Source organism: Trichosurus vulpecula, chromosome 7, assembly GCF_011100635.1.
Source record: "Trichosurus vulpecula isolate mTriVul1 chromosome 7, mTriVul1.pri, whole genome shotgun sequence".
Lineage (NCBI taxonomy): Eukaryota > Metazoa > Chordata > Mammalia > Diprotodontia > Phalangeridae > Trichosurus > Trichosurus vulpecula.
Window position 1 is genome coordinate 264,161,923 of NC_050579.1, and position 22,399 is coordinate 264,184,321.

The 22,399-nt window shown below is 43.7% G+C and overlaps 1 protein-coding gene across 4 annotated transcripts in view; it reads left to right on the top strand.

Moving 5' to 3' along the window:
• MGAT1 (alpha-1,3-mannosyl-glycoprotein 2-beta-N-acetylglucosaminyltransferase) overlaps positions 1-21,466 on the top strand; it is a 22,597-nt gene extending 1,131 nt beyond the window's left edge. Inside the window, exons 2-4 of one of the 4 annotated variants that reach the window (XM_036768479.1) lie at positions 512-1,000; positions 10,282-10,383; positions 18,452-21,466. In XM_036768479.1, the coding sequence (XP_036624374.1) occupies positions 18,638-19,981 (1,344 nt within the window). In that variant the 5' untranslated portion in view covers positions 512-1,000; positions 10,282-10,383; positions 18,452-18,637 and the 3' untranslated portion in view covers positions 19,982-21,466. Of the gene's footprint in view, positions 1-511; positions 1,001-1,060; positions 1,323-10,281; positions 10,384-12,982; positions 13,121-18,451 lie in introns of those variants that run through there. The other 3 variants (XM_036768481.1, XM_036768480.1, XM_036768482.1) reach the window with 3 other exon arrangements.
• The last annotated feature ends 933 nt before the right edge of the window (positions 21,467-22,399 follow it).

A 22,399-nucleotide genomic window follows, 5' to 3' on the forward strand; every position in this document is an offset into this window, starting at 1 on the left:
ACATGACAGCTAAGGTCTCTATCTTTAAATCGATGATCCTGAGGAAAGCAGGTGGGGGAAAAATGAGAAAAGAAACCTGTGTTGGATAGTATTATAGGATTGTAGATTTTAAAACTGGATTTTAGAGTGTCACAAGGTGTCAATGGACTTTTGAGGACAGCTAAGCTGACCCTCTTATTTTAAAGATGAGGAAACCGAGGCAAATGGGTTAAATGATTTGCCCAGGGTCACCCAGTTAGAAAGTTTCAGAGGTGGAATTTGAACTCAGGTTTTCCTAACTTCCGGCGCTGAGCTCTATCCACTTTACCATCTAGTTACCAACTGAGCTAACATACATACAGACTTGGACTAAAAAACCAAACAAACAGGAATTTTGTGTAAATGTATAGTAATATTCTAGGGAATGGAGGGAGGCGGAGGTAGGGATGTAGGAAATAGGTGCCTTGTTGATTTGTCCTAATTAAACTTTGGAACAAGAAGAGGAGTCTGATATTGTTTAAATGCCCCACAGGTGTCAGCAACCTATCTCAGCTCTTTAGTGTGTGCTAGCTCTGAAGCCTACCTCTTCTGATGCCCCTGGGGAGAAGACAGACATCATTCTTCATCCAGCAGAAGATACCCCTGCTCTGGAATTGGAGATGGGATAATGCCTCAATACCATCAGTTCACTGGATGAAAAATTTAAGATGCCTGTTGAACTCATAATACTGACCTCTGGGAAAGACACTGAAATCAGAGGCTGGGGGGAGGGGCTTGGATACACCCCTTCCCCCCTAAGCTCCTCCCTTCCCTCTTCCCCTCCCCGCCAGGACAATCCTATTTGCCCTCTCTTCACAACACACCTTGCATTCCTCTGCTCTGTGGACTTTGAACCAAGACCAAAGGAGAGGGAACTGCACTTTATTTTTGTGGGTTTGGATTTGGGGCTCTCATCTAAAGCTTTGAAATGGGATTGGTGATGCCCATTGGAAAGGTGTGCCACTGAGAGAAGAGAAGAATGGTAAGATGCTATCTCCTTTTCCTCATGGGGTCTTGATGTCTCTGATTCCAAAGAAGTGTCAACCTACATTGGGTCTAGAAGTCTGTGTGGGGACTTTGTACTGGTATAGTCCTCCTGAAGGGGTCATACCTATGTTCCTGGTTAACCTTTAGCTTTGTAAACAATGGGCACAACTAGAAAGTGGTTTCTAGTTCTCTAGTATATTCCACTTTAACTTCCCCTTCCACTCAGGCAGAAGAGCCTTCAGAAAGTGAAGAACAATTGAGTCCCATTTTCTGCACCAGTCAGGGCAAGGTGCGAATGGGCAGTGGGAAAGATTTAGGTAAGAAATCTTAGGAATTCTTCTACTACCACCACTTTAGAATGAGACCATTGAAAAATCAGGAACTGTCTATAGAGAGGTTTAATAGGAGGGGAAACATATTTTTGAAAAAGTGTGATTGTGTGGCACTGGGTTTAGAGGGTCAACTACAGGTCCTTTCCTCTGTGGATTCTAAACTTGAGAAGTGTGAAGTGTGATGGGATGGTAGAAAGATCAGGACCCTTCACTAGGAGTCAGGTTATATACATCTCCTACCATTCTCACTGTAACCAGTTTTATGACTGTAGGCAAGTTGCTTAACTTCTAAAACTAGTTTATATTATTTATACAGTGAGACCGACCGTACCTATCCCGCCGGCCTCATGAAATAATATACATAAAGCACCTTAATAACTAAAAAGTGATATGCAAATGTATTGTTAGTAATAAATGTGAGGAGAGGCAGTGTGGAATAGGTGGCAAGGAAGGTAGTTAGATCTGGGTTCAAGACCTGCCTCTGACACATGATGTGACACTAGACAGATCACTTAACCCCACCGTGCTTTAGGCAACCAAGACTGAGTTACAGACAAAGTACCGGCCTGCATTGGTAAAGAGCGTTCTCTCACCTGGGAGTTCCCGATAGAATGAAATTATATGTCCTCTCTATCCCTCTAGTAAATATGATACTGTGTTGAATCCTTAAGAGAAGAAACCTGAGTTTTCAGACTGTTTTTTTTGTTGTCACTTTAACATTTTGGAGGTTATCCTATAATTAAAAGCCTGTATTCAATTTGGCTCTTCCTGTTTCTGAATAAACCCTGGAATCCGTTGGATTTAGAAACAGTTGTCTTCTCTGTTAGACAAATAGGCCTTCAGGAAAAGGGCCTGTATCATATTAATATATGATAGCTTTCTTTTCTTCTGTTAGTTTAGTAGCTGATATCTTATGGGGGAGGGGGACATTAAGTCAGATCAGATTGGCAGTCAATGTATTCAGCATGATTTAGTGGGGGTCGGGATATTGGAAAAATGATGACGTATAACACAAAAGCTTTGTACACTTTAACTCTTAGCTAGTTGTTTCATTCAGTGAACACGTGTGCGAGAACTCCACGGCAGGAGTTTCATTTTTATTTGTTAGGGGACTGCTGAAGATTTTAAAGGAGATTATCCAGGCAATGCTATGAATAATGGGTACCAAAAAAGAGAGGATAGCATCAGTAATACCTCTTAAAAGGCTGTTGGAGTAGAGCCTGTCTGTACTAGGCAGTGGGAATAGAGAGAGGGGTTCAGATGTGAGAGATGGTATAGAAGTGAAGCTAGTAGGACTTGATAACTTATTAGTAACTAGAATTAAGAGAGGGAAAAGTCAAAGATAAACATGAGGTTTTGAACAAGGGCTATAGGGTGAATGGTGGTGCAACAGAAAGAAATGTTATAAAAAGCACGTTTGGGAGGAAAGAAAAGAAAGCTCAATTTGAGGTACCAGTGGGATATTCTTGTGGAGCTGTCCTGTATGCAGTTGGAGAAGTAGGTCTAGAGTTCAAAAAGGGTCAGGAATAGATCTGTAGATTCAGGAGTAAGTTGCATCGAGGAGGTTGAAGTTGTAGTGGGAGTAAATGAGATTGACAAGGGAAGGACTGATCTTTGGGGAAGGGATTGAAGAACCAGGGAAAGGGATAGAGGAGGAGACATTAGAGAGTTAAAAGAAAAACTAAGAGAGATCTCTGAATTTGAGGGAGGAATAACTATCTTTTACGTCTGGTGGTCAGTTCTCTCAAAAGCTGCGGAGAGAGTAAGGAGGATGTGAATTGGAAACAACAAAACATTTTAGGATTTGGTGATTAGGAAGTCATTGGTGACTTTTTAGAGAGTGGTTTCATCAGTCTGGTGGAAGTGAAAGCCAGGTTGCACATTTGAAGTGACTGAATAAATGAATGAAAAAGCACTTATTAAGCACTTACTGTATGAAAAGCACTGTGCTAAGATCTGGGGTTACAGATATAAAAGTGTGCCAATGAGTTCACATTCTAATGGGGAAAACAATACATGTAGGTAGTTTCGGTTGCAAGTCATAAGAAAAAGTTCCACAGACCTGGTAGTACAGAAGCAAAGAAGTTATTAATGTAACTTCTTTAATGTCTCTTACATGGAGAAAATCATATCCCTTTCTGTTGTTGAACCCTTTGACAATGCTAAGTGGCAAAAATTTTCTCTTCTGAGTCTTCGGTACATGTGGTTGCTGAAGGAGGTAGGAGTTGCACAGCAGTTTTTTGGTAACATCTCCACGAAGATTGTTCCCTGCGATGATGGCTGTGAGGGCTGGACTGGAAGCATAAGCAATCTGGGGCTACTGCCACTCCCTGGACTTTTGGTGGCAGCTGGTCAGTGGTTGATGTCACCTTCTTGACAGTGATTGTACTCTTCAGTAATGATTGGTTGTGGTGTCCAGGCTGGAAGTGGCATTGGAGGTATGGGGAACATTGGTGTACCCACAGTTCTTCAGTTTAGGGTCCTGGGCTGTCTCCATAGGGGACAAAGAGGAGGTGGTGGGGAAAAAAATACCGTATACTGTTTTTTGGCCACAAGTTTGCCAGAGATTAATTTGTTAATTAAAATATTTTAATTTTAAGCATGTCTGCTTAGAGAGGGAGAAAATCTAGATAGACCCATAAATCCATCCTGTCTTTGAAAAGCTCTTAAGCCATTTTGAAGTTACTGTTTATAGAATTCCCAGAGATACAATTGCTCAGTGAGATAAAACATATTTTCAGAGCTCAGGTGAAAGTTCAGCTAACATTTTGCTTTATCAAATAAAACAATACGTACACCCTGGAGAATCATTTTCTAAAACCATTCAATCTGTCTTTAGCCAGTCCTCCAAGAATTCTTCTTTCTGCCTGATCGAAGGTGAACTCGAGCTGCTTCTATTAATCAAATTAATCAAAGACTTTGATTTTCTCTTAGTCGACCATTGACCTTTGACCTAAAGGCTAGGACTATCTGGCCTTTCCTGGTAGAAACTAGTTAAGTCCTCAGTAAGAATGATGTAAAAAGTCATCAGTGCAGAACATTTTTGGGAACTTGATAAACCCTGATAAGATTTTTCATTCTGTGTGGAGCAAGGACTTCAGACTAAAAGATTGTTCTAATATTATTTTGTATTATATACCCTAAAGAGAGAAGGGGGGTGACTAGGGCTCAGTATGCTTCCAAAGTCCTAAGTAGAAAAACAAGGTAAGGTCAACTTTTCCCCCGAAGTTTAGCCATGAAGGGGAGAAGAGGGATGGGCTGGTAGCTAGATGGGGGTAGTAGGATCAAAGGAAAAGTTTTTATAGAATTGGGGAGACCTAGGCATGTTTGTAAATAGATGGGAAGGAGCCAGTGAATAGGAGAGGTAGAAGATGTATGTGAGAGAGGGAATGACTACTGAAGAATTTTCTGGAGTAGGCAAGCACAAATGGAATAAAGGGTACAGGTACAAGGATTATTAGCCTTAATGAAGAACAGGGATACTTCTGTGGCTCCAGAAGGAAGGAGACAATGGGTGAAGCAGCTGAGTTTTAAGGATACAGTGTCAGGTCATTTAAAATCTTCCACACTCTTCCTCCTGCCTGCTTTTCCAGCTCTATTTCATCCTCTTCATCTCTAACTCTCCATTCTAACTGAACTAAATTACTAGCAGTTTCTTAAAACTCTATACTCCATCTCCTAATACTGGTCTCTATGCCTCGAATGCACTTCTTCCACATCACCATCTCTAAGAATTTTTATATTCCTTTAAGAATCAGATACCATCTTTTTTTTTTTTTTTTGAGCGGGGAAGGCAAGGCAATTAGGGTTAAGTGACATGCCCAAGGTCACACAGCTAGTAAGTGTGTCAAGTGTCTGAGGCCAGATTTGAATTCAGGTCTTCCTGACTCCAGGGCCGGTACTCTACTCACTGTGCCATCTAGCTGCCCCCAGATACCATCTTTTGAAAGCATTCCCTGATTTACCCCGGGTGCTAATGGTCTCCCATACTTCAGTTTTTCTTGCTTTCCACATTTGTCTATATACTTTATCTCTCCAATAGAATGTAAATTTTGTTTTTTATATTTGTAGCTCCTAGTGCCTAGCACAGTGCCTGGCACATAGTAAGTACAAAGTAAATATTTGTTGATTTCAGTTTAATTTAATCCTATCCTTTGCTTTATTGGTTGTAAATTCCAGACCTAGAGAATGGGAAAGGGAACTTCTTGGGTTGCAGAGGGAGACTAGCATACAGATTTGGGAAGAGAGGAACTAGCGGTAGAGAGTAATGAGAGGGTAGAATTATTGGGTTACAGCAGAGAAAGTGTCTGGATTGAGAAGTAGGAACATGAGGGTCATGAAGCCTTTATTTGGAAATGTGAGGGGGATGAGGGAAAAGAGGGAGCATGAGTCTGATTACTGAATGGTGGAGGGGAAGTGAATTGTAAAGTGCATTGTAAAATGAATTGTAAAGACAGACAGGCCACATGCCTACTAGCAGCCCTGGGGTTCAGGTGTTTAGAAATGGAAATGTTAGCAGTCTTACATAGGTCATGGGATGGGAGCAGAATTTGGAGATTATGAAGTGAAGAAAATCACTACAATTTAATTCACTTCAAAGACATGCAAGGAATTTTGCCAGGCACTAGAGATTTAAAGAAAAAAAGCAGTATCTACTCTCTATTTTGTTGGGTCTTAACTCTTCGTTACCTCATTTAGGGTTTTCTTGGCAAAGATACTGGAGTGATTTGTCATTTCTTTCTCCAGCTCAGTTACAGATGAGGAAACTGGGGCAAACAAGGATAAGTGATTTGCCTAGGGTCACACAGCTAATAAGTGACAGAGGCTAGATTTGGACTCAGGAAGATGAGTTCCTGACTCCAGGCCCAGCACTCTATCTACTGTCTGCTCACTGCCCAATCCACTCTAAAACAGTTCTTAAGCTGGGGTCTGTGAACTTATTTGTCTTTTTAACGTAGATTTTATTTCAATAGAATTGGGTTCCTTTGTGATTCTGTGTATTTTATGCATTTAAAAACTTTATTGTAAGAAGGGATGAATACCACACAAAATGGTTAAGGCAGACCTGCACAACTTGTAAACTTCTTTTGGCTGCAGATAGGTTAAACAGATTGACCATGGTTGGTTGCCTGGGTTCAGTGACAAACAGGAGAGAGCGCAGTGGCAACCCTACATTTTTCACAGGGTGCCTGAAATCCTTTCGCAGGTATGTTGTGTAGGCTTGGGTTAAGGACTCCTGCTTTGTGAAACTAAATTCTGTTGGAATTATATAACATGCATACCAATTAAGGGCTATTGAGATCAGAGCAAGTACAACACCTGGGAGGTGAGAGGGAAGAATCAGGGAGGGATTCTTGGAGAGAGTGGCAACCAAATTGAACCTTCAAGAAAAGTAAGGATCCTGAGAAATGCAGCAGCCTTTGAAGGCATTGATTACCTTGTCCAGCTGGATGCTTTCTTCCTCAGTGAAGGGAATGTTGTATTCCAGGATTTAGTGGTGAGAAAGAGCATTCCAGGCATGAGGGACATGGTGCTTACACAAAGGCACAGAATCAGGTGATGTACTATCATATACACAGAACATCAAGTATGCCAGTTGAGCTGGAGAATAGTGTATGGATATGGGTAATGTGTAGTCAGCCTAGAAACATTGAGTATCAGTAGACTGAGAAAGCTCTCAGATTTCTAACAGATATTTTAAGATGCATTTGTATTTTATTCTAGAGGCTCTAGGTAGCCATTGCAAGATAGGGGAATGACGTGCTCAGACTCGTGCCTTATGAATACCAACGTGGCAGTTGTATGAAGAACAGAATGAAGAGGGGAGAGGACAGTTAGGGAGACAGGCAATTCTGGTAATCTAGGGGAGTGATAACGAACCCTTACAAGAACTGAGGTGGTTTTGTGTGTGAGTGCAGAGAAGTAGGGTTAGATTTGAGAGAGTTAATGGAGGAACAATTGACAACACTTGGCAACTCACTGGATGTAGGGAATGTGAGTGTGAATGCAAAGTCAAACATAGCTACTCTTTCGTATCTGGATGTCAGGATGGATGGTGATATCCTTGACAGAAACAGGGAAGGCACTGGGAAGAATTTTGGGGAAAGCTAATGAGGTCTTTGGATGGGCTGTGTTTATGAGATGCCTGTGGAGGCACAGAACTGGAGCAGTTGTCATCTGCATAGTGTGAACCCATAGAAACTGATGGCATTACTGGGTGAGAGGAGGCAATGCAAAGCCTGCACATGTACCTATAGCTTAGCAAGAGGAAGGACTGTAGATAATGATTCTGAAAGGGACCTGTCAAAGAGGTTGAAGGAAAACCTAAAGAGAATAAACAATGTGACAGAAACTCAAATAGAAGAGTATGCACGAGAGAGCATGAACAAGAGTGTCACATGCTGCAGAGAATGCTAGAAGAATGAAAGCTAAGGAGAGATTAGTGGATTCAGCTGTAGAGAGATCATTAGTGGCATCGAAGAGGGAAGTTTCATTCAAGAGGTGGGGACAAAATTCAGATCACAAGGGACTGAGAAATGAGTAGATAGCTTTTTCTAGAATTTTGGATTTGAAAATGAGAAATAAAATCTGGGCATAATTGTAAGCAGTAGGGAAAGATCTAATGGAAGGGAAATAGGGAGAGAAATTTAGTAAGAAAAATAGAGAAGGTAGAGGAACCAGAGGAACAAACTTTTGAAGGAGATGGGGAGAGACAGGATTCAGGGCATGAGTAGCAGGATTGTTATTAGCAAAGAGAAAAGCCACATTTGCATCTGACAAGAGCAACGGAAGTGAGAATAGGGTATGATTTGAAGTTGGATTGAGAGAGAGAGCTGAACATGAGGTTTTTTTTTTTTCAGTCAAATATAATTTGAGGCTTTCTGCTAAAGAAGGGAGAGAGAAAAGGTTTGAAGCAGACTCTTTGAAGAATGAGAGAGTCTAGGAAGGAAAGGGATTGATAGCACAGTAATGAGGGGCCAGTCAGATTGGATAATTTAAATTTGTAGTGGATCCTATTGGCATTCTTGCATGTTTCCTCCAGCAGTCAGCAGCGTGGGAATAGGAGTGGAGGAGAATTCAAATGTTGGGGGTTAGTGCATGGAGTGCAAGACTTGGAGTTAGGAATACCTGAGTTCAAACCCTGTTTCAGATATTGATAGCTTAAGTCACTTTCAGTATCAGTTTCCTCATCCGTAAAATGGGAATATAAAATGGAATAAAAGACTTTGTTCACATGATTGTTATATGGATGAGATGAAGTAAAAGAAAGTGCTATAGATGCTATTTTTATTAGAATTTAGCAGTGAAGTTTAAAGGTCAGGGGACTCAGAGGTAGAGGATGTTAAAGTTGAATTGATTCATCTTCGAGTCAAAGTTTTGAAGGGAGAACAATGAGGACAAAACAGAGATAACGGTGTAGAAAGCAGGGAGAGATGGGGTGACTGAATGCTGTGTTGAAGACAAAAACTGAGGCATAGGAAGAGATGGAAGGAGTACAAGATCATGGTCAGAGGAATTTTATGGGGTTGAACACTTGTAGGTGATGCTGAGATCAAGGATATATAATTTGAGTACACAATTGAAATGATGTGAATGTATAGATCGTAGCAGTTGGTGAACTGGGAAGCGAGGGATATCAACATGTAAAAAGTTTATTGGGAGTAAATAACATTGACTAAATCAGGACAAATACTCATCTCCCTCTGCCCTGTCTCTCCTCTTCAATCTCTACCTCTTTCTTCCTCTAAGTAAAACTGGTTTCTGGAAAAGGATCTTTTTTGGAGACATTAATTTGCCACATCGTCAGTGGGAATTTGATCTCCTCCACCTTGAGCTTTTTTCTGTACTTCATCTTTTCTTCAAGTTGATTACAGGTTCTTCTGCTTTGGGTCTGACACAAGTGCTTTCTACCTTCAAAATTTTTTTAGCTTTAACAATAGAGATACTTACTGAGAGTATATAACAAGAACAGGGTATAAACACATCCTTTTGAACCTGGGGCACAACCTTCCTCTTCCCCCCGCCCCACAGTCCTTGGGGAGAATAGGCTCAAACTTAAAGCAGTTGTTATAAAGCATTTACCCCACCAGGTTCACTTCTGAATGCAGTAAAGGAGCATAGTCACAGGAAGAGTTGCTCCTTGCTGAAGAGCGTGGTTTTTCAGTTGCTGAGGATCTACAGTTACATAGAATTGATTCTCATGGAGTTCAGTGACAGACTCTGGCAAGGACTGCTGTCATCTGTTCCTCTAACCTTTTGAAATCTCACAAGATCAGAGGCCCCACCCCCACTTGGAGGCCACCAGGTGTTCATCCTCCTCCTCACTTGAAAGCGGCCAGAAAGAGAGCATTTGTACCCTTTCTCAGTCTATGGAAACTTGTTGGTTTCTCTGTTTTGACACACTGGCAACTTCAGTGGAGTGGGGAGACCCACAAACCTACCAACTTTGATCATCACGAAGCCTGCTTAGACATGCCTTGGGTTTCATCTGCAGGACAAGGAGTTGGAATAGAGGCCCTTAGGTTAAGAACTACACACTGCCATTCTCTAGTCAAGGCTCCTATTCAGAATTAGAGGGAGAAAAGCATGGATTAAGGAAGAAGGTCTGGGAAAATGGGACTAGTGGTTACCACATTGGAAAGATTTTATAAATTCAGGTTTTCCGACCCCTAGTTCAGTGACCTTTCTACTATGCCAGAGGTTATTCCCTTCCAGGATCTAAGCATCCTGTTTACTCTCTTCTCAGGACTTAGCTCCTAAACAAGAACCCAGCTTGAACCTACACCTACTCTCAGATACACAGATCAGAAGCTAAGAGCTCTCCCAGTTTTGGCTGCAGATGTTTCCTCTCTGCTTCTCTCTCCGTACTCTCAAGTTCCTGTTTTCACTTCCCTTCCCTAATCTTATCTTTTCTTCCCCCCTCACTCCCTCTCCTTTTTTTCAGCCTTTCTCCCGGATTGGAATTAGAGCTAGATCTAGAGATCTCATTCAACGCCTTCGTTTTACAGGAAATTGAGGCCCTGAGAAGTTAATTGAATTACCCAAGGTAAGTGGTGAGTCCTTACCCAAGTAGTAAGTGGCAGAGCTGAGATTAGTTCTGAGTCATGCTCCTTTGTACATAGTAAGCATGGTGCAATGGAAAGAAAATTGGATTTTAAGTCAGAAGACCTGGGTACAAAATTTAACTGACACATACTCAGTGACCTTGGGCAAATCGTTTAACCTCTTTGGGCCTCATTTTCCTCATCTGTAAAATAAGGGATTGGACCTTGCCAAACCCCAACCTTTAATTAAGCCCATCATCTGCCACCTCAGATCCTACTTAAATAATGCTAGAGCAAATCATGCAACCTGTTGACTATTTACTATATATCTATTTATTTATTGCTATTTAATGAAAGCTGAACCTTCATTGCCAAGACAATCCTTTCGATTTTCTCTAATTGATTCCTGTGTTCATCATAGTGGCTGTTCCAGAGCTCTTCTCTCCTCAAGCTTCACACACCACAGCTCCCTCCTCCCTCACAGCAAAAGACCTTGGCTCATACTTTACTGAGAAAATAATGGGGTAGTCTTTGTGAGCTTCCTCTTTCCTGAAACTCTACATCTCAGAACTCCTAATCATTTCTCATTCATTCCTCCTTTACCCCATTCTGTGGCTTCTCTCCTTCCTAAGGACAGTCCCCGGTACTTGTATCCTTGATCCTATTCCTTCAGCAGCGTGCCTCGTTGTTATTTCTTGTCTATCCAATCTTCGTTCTTTCCATATACTGACTTCCTCCCTGCTGCCTATAAACATGCCTGTACTTAAAGAACAAAAGTTGATATAAGCCTGTCATCCCCTCAAACTATCTTTCTATGTTACTCTTCTCTCTTTTACAACTAAATTCCTAGAAAACCTTGTTTGTACTCTTTGCCTCTACTTCGGTTCTTGCTTGCTTTTCACCCCCAGAAGTCTGGCTTTTTGTATTATCACTCAACTGAAATTGTTCTCTCCAAGGTTACCAGTAACTTCTTTGAGTCCAGGCCTTTTCCTTCTTGATTGTTTCTGTATCATTTGACACCATTGACCACACTTGCCTCCCAAGTACTCTTTTCCTTTCTTGGTTTAGATGACGCTGCTCTCTTGGTTCCTATACTAGCCATCTGATTACTCCTTTTTAGGATCATCTCTATTGGGTCATCATCCATGTCCTGTGCCCTAACTGGGTGTAGCCCAAGGCTTTTCTGGGGCCTCTTTGCACTTTGTGGGTTTAATTATCATCTTTATGCAGATAGCTTCCAGCCCTAATCTGTATCTTGAGCCCCAGTCCTATATCATCAGCTGCCTATGAGATTTTTATGTCCATAGGCATAATAAATTACGCATGTCTCAAAAATATGCGTTAAGTTCCCCCCCACCCCCAACCCATTTGTCTTCTTAACATTCCTAGTTTTGTTGAGGGTACCACCATTGCTCCAGCCACTCAGTTTTGAAACTTTGAGGTCCTCCTGGACTCTTCACTTTCATTCTCCCCAACTAGCCAGTCAGTTGCCAAAGTCAATTCTACCTCCATTATATCTGTCTCCTCCCTAGTTCTGTCCTGAATTATTTTTTTTTGAACTGTGTGGCTCTTGAACCTCCTAGTTGGGCTTATTGCCTCAAGTCTCTTTTCCTTTCAATAGAACCTCCATACAACTACCACACTGAAAATCTTAGAGGTCTGACCATGTTACTTCCCTGTTAAAAAAAAGCTTCAGTGGCTCTCTACTGCTTCTGTGTTTTCCTTTAAGAATAAAATGCAAATTCTCCTTTATGTGAGCTCAAGCTCCTCAGTCTAGCCCCAACCTATCTGTCCTGGCTGGGAAAAGATTTATTTCCCTTCATGCACTCCACATTCCACCCAAACCTTCCTGTCTGCTGTTCTCTGCATGCAGCATTACATCCCCCGGCCCTGTGGTGCCGGGATAGGCTGCTTCCTTTGCTTGGAAGTCACTGTGGCCTCTCCTCTACCTCTCAGAATGCCTGACTTCCTTCAAAGCTAGTGCTGCCGTCTCTGTTTTCTCTTTCCCCACAAAAACACAAACCCTGTTTGGCCTAGGTATTGTTTCCCACGTATAATGTAAGCTTGGGTGCAGGGACTTAACTGTTTCTTATTTTGTAGCTCCAGTGTCTGGCACACACTGGGCACTTAATGAATGCTTATTGATTGACTTTATCGCTTCTAGTGTCCCGTGATCCCGTGACCCAGCTCTCAATCTGTAATAAAATTAATGCTTAGAATGGAATGAGAGATGGAAGGGAAGATACTTGAAGCCTGAGTTTCCTGCTGGAGCGAAGTGAGGAGAGGACGAAGAAGGGGGGTTGGGCACCTGCACGTCCGGCTCTAGGTGAGAGGGCGTTAGGATCGCGTGGCCTAGCTAAAAAGTGGAGCTCACTGATGACTTTTCGAAGGGGAGAAGGGGCGGTTTCCTGCTCTAGGATTCGGCCTCTGGGCCCGCGACCACCGTTTGCACAGTCAGCCGGCGGCTGGCTCGGCTCCGGGGCTCCTGTCCACGGGAGGCGGCTCCGGCCCCCCGCGACCCCGCCTCCTGGGCGGAACTCCCTCCCTCCCCTCCCTTTCACGGGGGACGGGCCACGTTGCTTTGCCGGGGCGGGCCCAGCTCGAGCCTCAGGAAGGGGTATCCTGGGCGGAAGGCGCTGGCTGCCGGCCGTCCATCGGGGCTCTGTCGCTACTGGGGTCGGGGTCGTGCGGGCGAGCGGCCCCCGGCCCACGGCAGGCGGCGACGGGCGCGACCCTTCGGTAACTGGGGAAAGTTTGCGGTGGCAGGAAGTTCAGGGGACCCGCGAAGGCGGTTTAGGCTCCTGGGCTGATCGAGGGAGGGACCGAGGGATTTAGTCATTCTCTGGGACCAAAGAGGCTTTGAAAGTACCCGAGATAGTGGAAGCAGGCACCCGGGGCCCGAGGAGGCTCTGGAGGGGGCGTTACGGAGGGGAGGAAGGGGCAGGGACTGATTGATCCCAGGCCCCCCCCCCCCGCCCCCTCCGGGGAAAAACAAAGCAAAACAAAACGGTGCCCGGTGTGGGGGTCTGACCGGCCGCTCCCCCGATCCCCGGGTGGGTGTGTCTAAAGTGTTGTCCGGGGCTGTGGACACGGTGGTTAAGCGTTTTTGAGGGGCGGATTTTACTTACTTAATTTGTACCCCGAGGGAGAGTTCAGGAAAGTAGGAACACTGAGCACTCTATTTGGAATTCCGGCGGCCAGATGTGGACGGGATCGTTTTTGGAGCAAGGAGGGAGTTATTGTGAAACTTGAAGGGAAATTCTGTTTTGGAGAAGAGAGGCTGTGTGTGCAGGGGAGAGTAAGCCTTTGGGGAGGGGTGCGGGGGGAGAAGGGCGGATCTGTGTTTCTGGAGAGATGGAGGGTTGGATCTGGAAGAAGTGTGTGCTTTCAAGTTTGGCTTAAAGTTGGCTTTTAAGGCCAGGAGTTAATATGGGGAGTGGACATTTGTTTGACCTTTCTCGAGAACCCCGGATTTACCCGTGTCCTTATTCTAGTTTTGAAAGACCTAACACTTCTGAAGGATGAGGGGGAAGATCTGGGGCCTTGACATACACGAACGTGGAGGTTAGGGGGAGAAAAACTAGAGGCCTTATCCTTAGAGGATAATTCAGCTCTAAAGCTGTGATCCCATATAATATTTTGTTTGGATGTCTATATCCTGAGGAAGGAGGAGCAAGTGATTTGGAGAGAAGGAAAGGGAAGGAGATGACTACTTTGTGGGACACCAGGTTCCTGGAAGGGACTTGGGGTTGGGGAGAGAAGAGGAACTAGAGGACACAAATTGTGACTACAGAGGCAGTATGCTTGGAATCATTTCTGGAATTTATTTCCAGTAATTATTCATATTTATTTAGGATGTTACAACTCACAAATGCTTTTTTTCCTCTGAACAGTTTTGCATGCTATAGCACCATATAAGCATTACTGTCCCTCATTTACATATAAGGAGAAAAACTAGGCTTTCAGAAGGTAAAGTGACTTACTTGCTCTGAAGCACACAGCTGTTGAGGGTCTAAGTCTATCTCGAGCCCAGGTCTTTGGAAAGCCATATTACCTCTTTAAATCATAAACATGGAGCAAAATCAAATTTTCTTGATTGTAAAGGAACACCAAAAGCTGTTTTAGCTTTTAGCCCTATTTAGTATAAACTTCCAGTTGGTGTATCACCCATCCTTTCTTTTTTCCCCCTACTTAATAATATTTTGTTTTTTCCAATGACATGTAAAGATAGCTTTCAACATTCACTTTTATAAGATTTTGTGTTTCAGATTTTTTTCTCCCTCCCCAAGAGGGCAAGCAATCTGATATAGTCTATACATGTACAATTATATTATATTTCCACATTAGTTGTGTGTCAGTTCTAGAATTTAGTGCAGGTGAAAGAGAGGCTCTGAGACAGTATAGTTGGGTTCTGGGAGAAAATAGACTTGAGTATAGGGTATCTAAGGGGCAAGACCAATTCTGGAGTCCAAAGAGGTGGTTTTGCATATTTGGCCCTGATTCGTAAATACTTCCTCTTTCCCCTTTTTACTTGTTTATGGTATAGTGGAGGGGAGGGGGAGAAACTTCCACTGGAATTGGAGTTAGAAGACACAAATGCAAAATTTAGGTTAACTGATTACTGATGACTTGGGTTGTGGAGTACTGGACCTGAAGTCAGGAAGGCTAGATTCCTTTAAGCAAGTCAGCTTTTCAGACCCTCAATTTCTGCATCAATAAAACTTATACTAGTTTATGTAGTAAAAAATAACCTCCCTGGGTTTCAGTTTCTCCACCAGTAAAATGAGGGGTTTGGGCAAGATACTTTCTTGGGATCTTATCCCAAGTTGCTAATGCCTCTAAAAACTTACCTCATATTTATTTTCTCTGATATGGAATGTTCCTTTAGGTCAGTGACTGCTTCATGTCTGTCTTTGTATCCCCACTGTAGTATATAGTTCTTGCCTTGAAGGCTTAATAAATGCTCATTGACTGATGGATCTTATAGTTTTGTCCTGAGTGTCTCTTCTTCTTTTGTTTGTGTTGGGAGAAGGGAGAGAGTGGGAAGGCAGCCCAGATATGAGTGGGACTTCAGTTCTATAAACTTGTGGCTAAGAAAGACTTTGGAAAGATCTTGTCTGTTTACCTCCCATTCCCACCTCACTCCCTTTCTATTTTATACCCTAGATCAGATTTTCTTTTTTCTTTAAAGACCTTTCTTACAACTTTTCTTAATTCACTTTTATTAATGTCTTGAAGTCCTTATTGTTGGGAAGTGCTTTCTGTTTATGTAAGTACTTTATGTTAAGGGCTAAACCTGTTTCTGATGTGTTCAAAGTAATCTCAAATGAGATTTCTGGATTATCTGCTATTTGGGGTTATTTTATCACAAGGCTTTTGTTTGCATCTTATATCTATTTACTGGCTATTCTTTGAACCCTTTTCTTCATAGTAGGTAGAGAGAGAGAAATATTACCGTAATAGCATAGAACATTACAAGTGAAAAGGATTTATTCCAAGCCCCTTATCCCACAAAGAAATTAAGTCCTGAAAAGGTTAGGTGGTTTGCCTCCAGTCACATATCTAATCATCGTGAGAAAAGGGATTATAACCAAGGTCCCCTAATTTCTAGTATGTTTATTACATTCACTTCACACCAAAGGAATTTGACACAGTAAGGGTAAGCATTCACTAACACTGTGCCGTTAGATCGAAGGACAGGTAGGTGGCACAGTGGATAGAGTGCCAGACCCGAAGTCAGGAAGGCTCATCTTCCTGAATTCAAACCCAGCCTCAGGTACTTACTGGCCCTGGAAAAGTCACTTAAGCCCTGTTTGCCTCAGTTTCCTCATTTGTAAAATGAGCTGGAGAAGGAAATGGTAAACCACTCCAGTATCTTTGCTAAGAAAACCAGACTTGACTGAAACTACTGAACAGAGGTCCAGAAAGTGAGTTCATCTTGCTTCTGGTTCTTTCACTATTGGGGGTGAGGAGAGAGGGTTTAGATTGAGTTCAGGGATCTTATTTGAGGATCCAGGACACTTAAGTGACTGGGAAAGTGTGATACCAGCTGGGACTCTTAAGTGGCATGACAAGTCAGTTCATCCTCTACCACTACAGATACGGATCTGAAGTGCTGGTTTGTAAAAGAAGGAGGGGGAAAGGAAGAGTTAGGCAGAGCACATGGGGTTTTGATTTAGGTCCTCTGTTGCTAGCCCCAGAGGACTGAAGAAATTTGCCTGTTAGCACTGACAGTTCAGAGTCAACCAATGTGTTTTGGCCACTCCTTCCTCCCCTTTCCACTCTCATCTCTCTGGGAGGTTAAGTTAGTTCAGTAAAAGAATTCTGGGATGGGGAAGTAGCTGCAAGTCAGTTTCTTCCTGGCATTTACCAAGTAGCCTATATCGCCAGTTTAGTTCCTCATTATTGGGAAAGAAGGCACCTTGAAGGCCTGGAATCTGCTCACTGCTCTGTCAGCAGCTGGGAGGATAACCTCCCAGACAAAGAAGGCATAATACCTTATCCTTGGAGCTGAGGCTGGAGGGAAGCTGCAGGAGAGTATTATGACAGCAATGGACATATAAGTCAGAATAACAACTGTGGGGAAGTGGAGGGTGGGAGGGTGGGGAGGAGGAGGAGGAGAAGGGGATATTTACTTAGTTTGTATGTAGAAAGTTCGAAGTAGAAAGCAGGAGTCCTGGAAACTTTATTTTGTTAGTTGTAATAAGAGGAAATTGATGTTAAAGCTTCTGGGAAAATTAAAATGCACAGTTGGGGTTGGGAACTGTAGGCAAATTACAGGGGGAATGTCAGAAAAGTGTTTGATGTGGTCACTTTAAAGACCTTTTAGGAAGGTATTAAAGTTCAGAAGACATCGAGGTGAGTGAGAATCCGGATACTTGGCAGAGGAGTTAAAGAATGGCTGGATGGGTTAAATAGCAAGTCAGAGGGTAGTATTTAACACTTTACATCATCCATTAACTGCTTTATAGTTTCCTGTAAAGTACTTATGCCTACTAGATCCCATTTGATCTCCATATTAACCTATAAACTAGACTATTCTGTATAATATTCTATGATGATCTTTTGAAGTAGACAGAAGAGGTATTATAAATCTACTTTATAGATGAGAGGACCCAAACTTGGACAAGTTGAATAATTCAACCAGGATGATATTAGGTAGAGGTAAGATTTGAATTCAGGTCTTCTCACTACTTCCTGACATTTCAGTTATTCGAAGGGGAGCTGAAGTAAAGGGACATGCTAGTGGAGATCTTGTGGAATGTAGGGGGAGAGATGGAGTGGAAAGAAGGGAATGAAGTTAGCTGGGGATGAGGAGGGACTTCACATAAGAAATTAGCTCATAATGAAAAAAGATGGCTGGCTTGGTTATAAAAGGTAGTTTGTTGCAGATTATTGAATTTGTAAGAAACGCTTGACCACATCGATGTACTGGACTGCCCAAAGTTGTGACTGTATCTTTTTAATTTGGAAATAATTTTTTACACTAATCTTTGAGCACTCTTACTTGAGTGTGTGAGGAGAGAGGAATGGAGTTGTTTGGAGGCTCTGAAAGAGACTGGAGCTTGTGTGTGCGTTTGTCAATACAGATCAAATGATGACGGTACTGGGGACGTCATGCTTCAAGTCTGTCCCCAAACCAATCCATCTTTCAGGCAGCTGCCAAATGATTATCTTCCTAACGTGTACATGTGGACATGCCGTCTCCTCTATTAAAATAAAGGCTCCCTGAGGGTGCAGACTGTTTTTGCTGCTTCTTTTGCTTGCCCATTAATTGATCGATTCTGTCCCTCTCTCCCCTTGTACTACTTCTTATCAGTTGACTGCTCTTTGAAAAGTCTTGCTTTCTAGGGGTATCCCATTATAATCTTTGATCCTATATGTACGATGCTCAGACTTGGGGGAGGTGGGAGGGAGACTCTTATTCTGAGAATTCTTCAGAGAAGGAGACATTTTAATATCTTTCACTCCCTTGCTTCTGTTCCTGTGCCTCTCTAAGTGCCACTCTTAAACTATGTATCATCTTGAATTAACATTCATTTTTGAATGAATACTTTTTTCTCTCTCCAGGTCCATGGCTGCTGTCTGATCCTCCAGACTACCAAAAGCATCTTCTTGGACACCAGGACAGGGGACTGAGCAAAGGGGATAAAAGGTGCTTCCTCCCCTGCTTCACCCCTCTTCTCCCACATCAAACCCCCCTCCTCCAGTCCCTTCTGCAGCAACTTCTTCTAACCCCTCTTGTGAGGGGTCAGGATGCTGAAGAAGCAGTCTGCAGGGCTGGTGCTTTGGGGTGCGATTCTTTTTGTGGCCTGGAACGCCCTGCTCCTCTTCTTCTTCTGGGCCCGACCCTTGCCCGGTGGCCCATCATCTGAGGACCCCTTTGCTGATGACCCTGCTGGCCTTACCCGACGAGTGATCCGTCTGGCCCAAGAGGCTGAGGTAGAGCTGGAGCGACAGCAGGGGCTGCTCCAGCAGATTCAGAAGCACAGTGTATTGTGGAACCGCAGACAACAGGCTGCTACTGCAGGTCCTCCCGCTATCTCCCACCCAACCTTAGCCTCTACAACATCTGTTCTCCCCATTTTAGTCATTGCTTGTGATCGCAGCACAGTTCGTCGTTGCCTAGATAAGCTTCTCCACTACAGGCCATCAGCTGAGCGTTTTCCCATCATTGTGAGCCAGGACTGTGGACACAAGGCAACGGCCCAGGTCATTGCATCGTATGGCAGTGCCATCATGCACATTAAACAACCTGACCTTAGCAGTATACCTGTCCCAACTGAGCACCGGAAATTCCAGGGCTATTATAAGATTGCCCGTCATTACCGTTGGGCCTTGAGCCAAATCTTCCGCACATTTAAATACCAGGCAGCTGTGGTGGTGGAGGACGACCTGGAAGTGGCTCCAGACTTCTTTGAATACTTTCAAGCAACATATCCACTCCTGAGGACTGATCCATCACTGTGGTGTGTTTCAGCTTGGAATGATAATGGCAAGGAACAGATGGTAGATGCCACAAGGCCTGATCTTCTCTATCGAACAGACTTTTTCCCAGGCCTGGGGTGGCTACTGCTGGCTGAGCTCTGGGATGAGCTAGAGCCTAAGTGGCCGAAGGCCTTTTGGGATGACTGGATGCGGCAACCCGAGCAGCGTCGGGATAGAGCTTGCTTAAGACCAGAGATCTCTCGGACGATGACCTTTGGTCGCAAGGGGGTGAGCCAGGGGCAGTTCTTTGACCAGCACCTCAAGTTCATCAAATTGAACCAAGGTTTTGTGCCCTTCACTCAGTTGGACCTGTCCTATCTGAAGCGGGAAGCCTATGATCGGGACTTTTCTGCCCGAGTCTATGCTGCCCCCCAAGTGCAAGTGGAGGAGCTAAAAGGCAACCAGAAACAGGAATTAGGGGAGGTTCGGGTACAGTACAGAGGAAGAGACAGCTTCAGAGCTTTTGCTAAGGCTCTGGGTGTCATGGATGATCTCAAGTCAGGTGTTCCCCGAGCTGGCTATCGGGGCATTGTCAGTTTTCTGTTCCGAGGCCGTCGGGTATACTTGGCACCTCCACAAGACTGGACTGGTTATGACCCTAGCTGGAGTTAGCAGTGGCACCCACTCTCCTGTCCTCTGCAGGAAGAGTTGAAGAGTCTTGTCCATAGGCTGCATTGTTCTTTTGTGTGTGCGTGTGTGTGTGTGTGTGTGTGTGTGCGTGTGTGTGTTTTTTTTTAATCAGTTTTTTTTTCTTTTTCCAAGTGGCATTCGAGTGCATTTTCTCCACCTGGGCCAAGAGTGTGAGATACTTGGTTTATATCCTGTCAACAATGGGAAAGCTTTATTGGGGAATGTTGGGGCTCTGGGCAGGAGTTTTGTAAGATGGAGAAAAAAATTCAGCTTCCTACCCTACAGGAGCTTGGAGACTTAGTCTTTCCATTAGATAGTTTTGGTTTTCTCATGAAAATCTTAAAAAAGTTATAATTTTCAGAGTTATTTCTCTCATTGGGACGTCTTTATTATGTGCTGCCTTTATTTTTCCCCTCTACTACTGTCCCTTTGAGCTAGGGTGCACATCCCCTCTCTAGGCCTGTTTCCTCATCTGTTAACTGAAGAGGTTGGACTAGTTGACCTTTAACAGTCCTTCTGGCTCTAAATTTATGATGTTATCATCCCTACCCCTGTTCCTCCCACCTGATGGGTCTCTTTTTCTAAGGGCTTGGATTGGGGACGTATATGTGCTTGTGGCCAAAACAAGAACACACCAAAGGGGAGCCAGGGAACACATTACTAAAGTTTAGGTGTTTGTACTTTTTAACCCCCTTTGACCTTTATCCTGTCTCATTCTCTTTGTTTTTCCAATGTGTGCAATGTGTGTCATATGTTCTTATCCATATAACCTGTTATATATATATACATATATATTTTTGTTTTTTTTCATTCTTTTTTTACATTTCTGTTGTCTCATTTTCCTGCTTCCTCTGGAGTTTAGTAATCCCCATTTCTAGAAAGAAAAGGTGACTGAGGTCAAATCTCTCCATTTCTCCATTCTCAGGACTAGGGGGAGATTGTAGGGTGAACTTAGGGTTGGGAGAGTCCTCAGTTGATGTTGAGGAAACTCTTCTTCGAGGTGGCAGCCTCCAGCCTCCCTGAACGCAGTTTTTCCTAGATTCTTTGGGAGGGTATGGCTTCAGTTGGATGATGGGAGAGTGAAGTCTTGTCCTCTGTGCCCCTTCCATTTTCACCTGGGTTCACCTCCCTCATTGATTATGTGGATTGCTTTCTCTCTTGAGTGTGTGACTTTTCTGTTTCCCTCTTCCCCAGTGGTGGAATCCTGAGGAGCAAGCATGGTTAATGCCATCAGCAGCTAGCCCCTCTCCTCTGCTTGTGTAATTGTATTCCCAACACAGAGAAGGAAGGGTGTGCCCACCCTTACCTGCAACCCCTTTGTTTCTTGGGAGATGAGGATAGTGATGGTGGTTGGATGAGGAATGTGGTCATTTATCTTTTCCTTTCCTGCCTGACCTCAACTTCATGGAAGAAAATTGAAGTTGCCTAATTATTTTCCAGAATAAAATAAAGATTGTCATTTGAAAAGCTCTTGTCTCTCTGTTCTGGAGAAGGATGGGGGTGTGTTTTAACAACCCAGCTAGCAGCTGCAGTGGGGCGTAAGATCCCTCCCCCACAGCCGGCCCCCAGGGGGCTGCCTCAAAACCAAAATACAAACAAATTACAAATATCAACAGACAGGCCCAATACAATTCATGGTTACCAACATCTGGGCTCGGCCCGAGAGCAAGGGCTGGCCCAGAGTCACGCTTGCTTGCCGCTGCTTCCCACACCAACTGGAAGAGGAAAGAGAGAGCTTCAAGCTGTCCTCTCCCCTCTTATAGAGCTTTTGACATCATCAAGCGCCGCCTGAATGACCAGGGCCGATTGGTTCTTGACTCAGCCCCTCCCCCTAGCGTAGACCAGGTTCTGGAGCTAACACCTCCCCTCAGCCAGCCCCATGACTCATCACACAGGAAATGTTGATTCCTGGTATGGTGGCTGGACTTCCTGCCCGGGAAGAGCAAGCCACAGCGTCCAGAGGCTCAATGAGGTAAGCTGAGTCACTCAAAGAAAACAAAGGCCATTCCGGTTACAGGGTGAGAACACCTGAGGGGTGATGGGGAGGAAGAGAATGGGGGAAAAGCGACAAGAGAGAAGGGAGAAAAATGAATGGAGGAATATAGAACACAAGGGAAGGGAAGAGACGAAATGGCACAAAGGGAAAAGAGGGAGTGCTGGGGGAAGAGGAGAAATGAGAAGAACCTAGGGGAAGAGGTCGTGGAAATGGCAAGGGCTTTCATTGTTCTGGAAAAAGATGGTTAATTCTCCCTGAGGGAAAGGTTGTGAGGGTTGAAGCTCCCAGGAATCCAGATTGCCCGTACATTTTGATGGTTTGGGAAAGGATATTGGAGCCTTAGGCTCCAATCTTAGCAGACTGAAGGTATCAAAATGAGAGTTGTGGCTTCACCATAAAAAATA